This window comes from Cotesia glomerata, unplaced genomic scaffold (assembly GCF_020080835.1).
Source record: "Cotesia glomerata isolate CgM1 unplaced genomic scaffold, MPM_Cglom_v2.3 scaffold_2344, whole genome shotgun sequence".
Taxonomy (NCBI): domain Eukaryota; kingdom Metazoa; phylum Arthropoda; class Insecta; order Hymenoptera; family Braconidae; genus Cotesia; species Cotesia glomerata.
In genome coordinates this window covers 653-1,946 of record NW_025402824.1, presented here as the reverse complement: position 1 = coordinate 1,946, position 1,294 = coordinate 653, and the positions used below count along the sequence as shown (strand labels likewise).

The following is a 1,294-nucleotide window of genomic DNA, read 5'->3' as shown; positions in this document are numbered from 1 at the left end:
TCACATCTCTAATATTACAATGATCGAATTTGCTTGCATCTTTTGTTGCAACGTTTTTTCTTGCGGTTTGAAATCCTAAAATTACGTATCGTGGTTTTTCCAGCTGAGTAGAAGTCTTAATTGGCCAAACATGCTTGGTAGTTTTTGGTAGCAGTGGGTACTCATATAATTGCCAGGTTCGGAAACTCAATGGGATCGCTGGATCATGAGAGATGAAGTTTAATGTTTGAATTTTCTGCTTATCAGACATGGTGATGTATGGAACGTTCCACTCCACTTTATTGAGCACAATTTTTACTTTATCGGCAACAGCTTGAGCATTTGCAGGCTTATGAATGTACGCATTTGTATCAGCATTTGATCTTATAAGTATCAATTCATGTTTAGCATTAATAATAATGCGATTGTAATCTTCAGCGAATCCAAATATGAAACTTAGCGGTATAGATATATCAAAATAACCATCAGCATCGGTTAATTTATTAGCTGCTTGTGTTAGCCAACCCGCGTTCTCCATAATATTTCCCCGTCCTGGACTCTGCGATACATAATTTTTCATAAGGCTTGTAATACCAACATTTTTACATCTATCAATCTCTACAGCATTCAGTTCATAGCGTATCTCCTCAAACATATGACAAATAGCCATGTTGACTAATTCCATAGATTCTGTTACAGCTGTGTTATCTTCTTTAACAAATCTCCCACAGATGTGTAATGAACTTTTGCTTGGTAAAATACACAGATCTTGATGTTGAATACTGATTCTGATTTCATCACTATTATTTAATGATGATGATGTATATGGTAAATGAGAATGAACTTCATAGTGAGAAACTGATTCATCGAAGATTATTGGTTTTTGAATATCTAAGATTTCCGCCATGGTGATACAACGCAGCACAAATTGATCTTTTTTATTTTGCCGATTTTCCACGTAATTTTAATCCAAGGCTTTTGAGGAACTGTGCGTTCTGAGCTGTCAACACTTGAGATGTTGAGTGATGACTGACTGCTTTCCGACATGGTGATGAGGTTATATAGCTACCACCAACCTTCTTATCAAATACTATTCCCATTGCTTATAGACTTAATATGCAGTCTGATTGTAATCGTTTCACCTCTGAAATTAACTAATTCACCATCCTGATCAACAATCTTTAGTTGAAGAGTATGTATGGACTTGACGGCGATTGGTAGGTAAATGACGTGTGATGGAACCTCAATGATCTTATATCCTGGTCCAACACTAGGAAAAAACTCGTGGATTGTATGAACTTTTTGGCTATTTATG

At 36.0% G+C, this 1,294-nt stretch overlaps 1 protein-coding gene across 1 annotated transcript; it reads right to left on the bottom strand.

The window, feature by feature from the left end:
- Nucleotides 1-85: 85 nt before the first annotated feature.
- On the bottom strand, nt 86-886 carry LOC123274139 (the record flags this gene model as incomplete). The annotated part of the gene is made up of 1 exon (XM_044741635.1): nt 86-886. A coding segment is annotated over exon 1 (801 nt), but the record flags the coding sequence as incomplete, so codon positions are not given.
- Between the last annotated feature and the right edge of the window lie 408 nt (nt 887-1,294).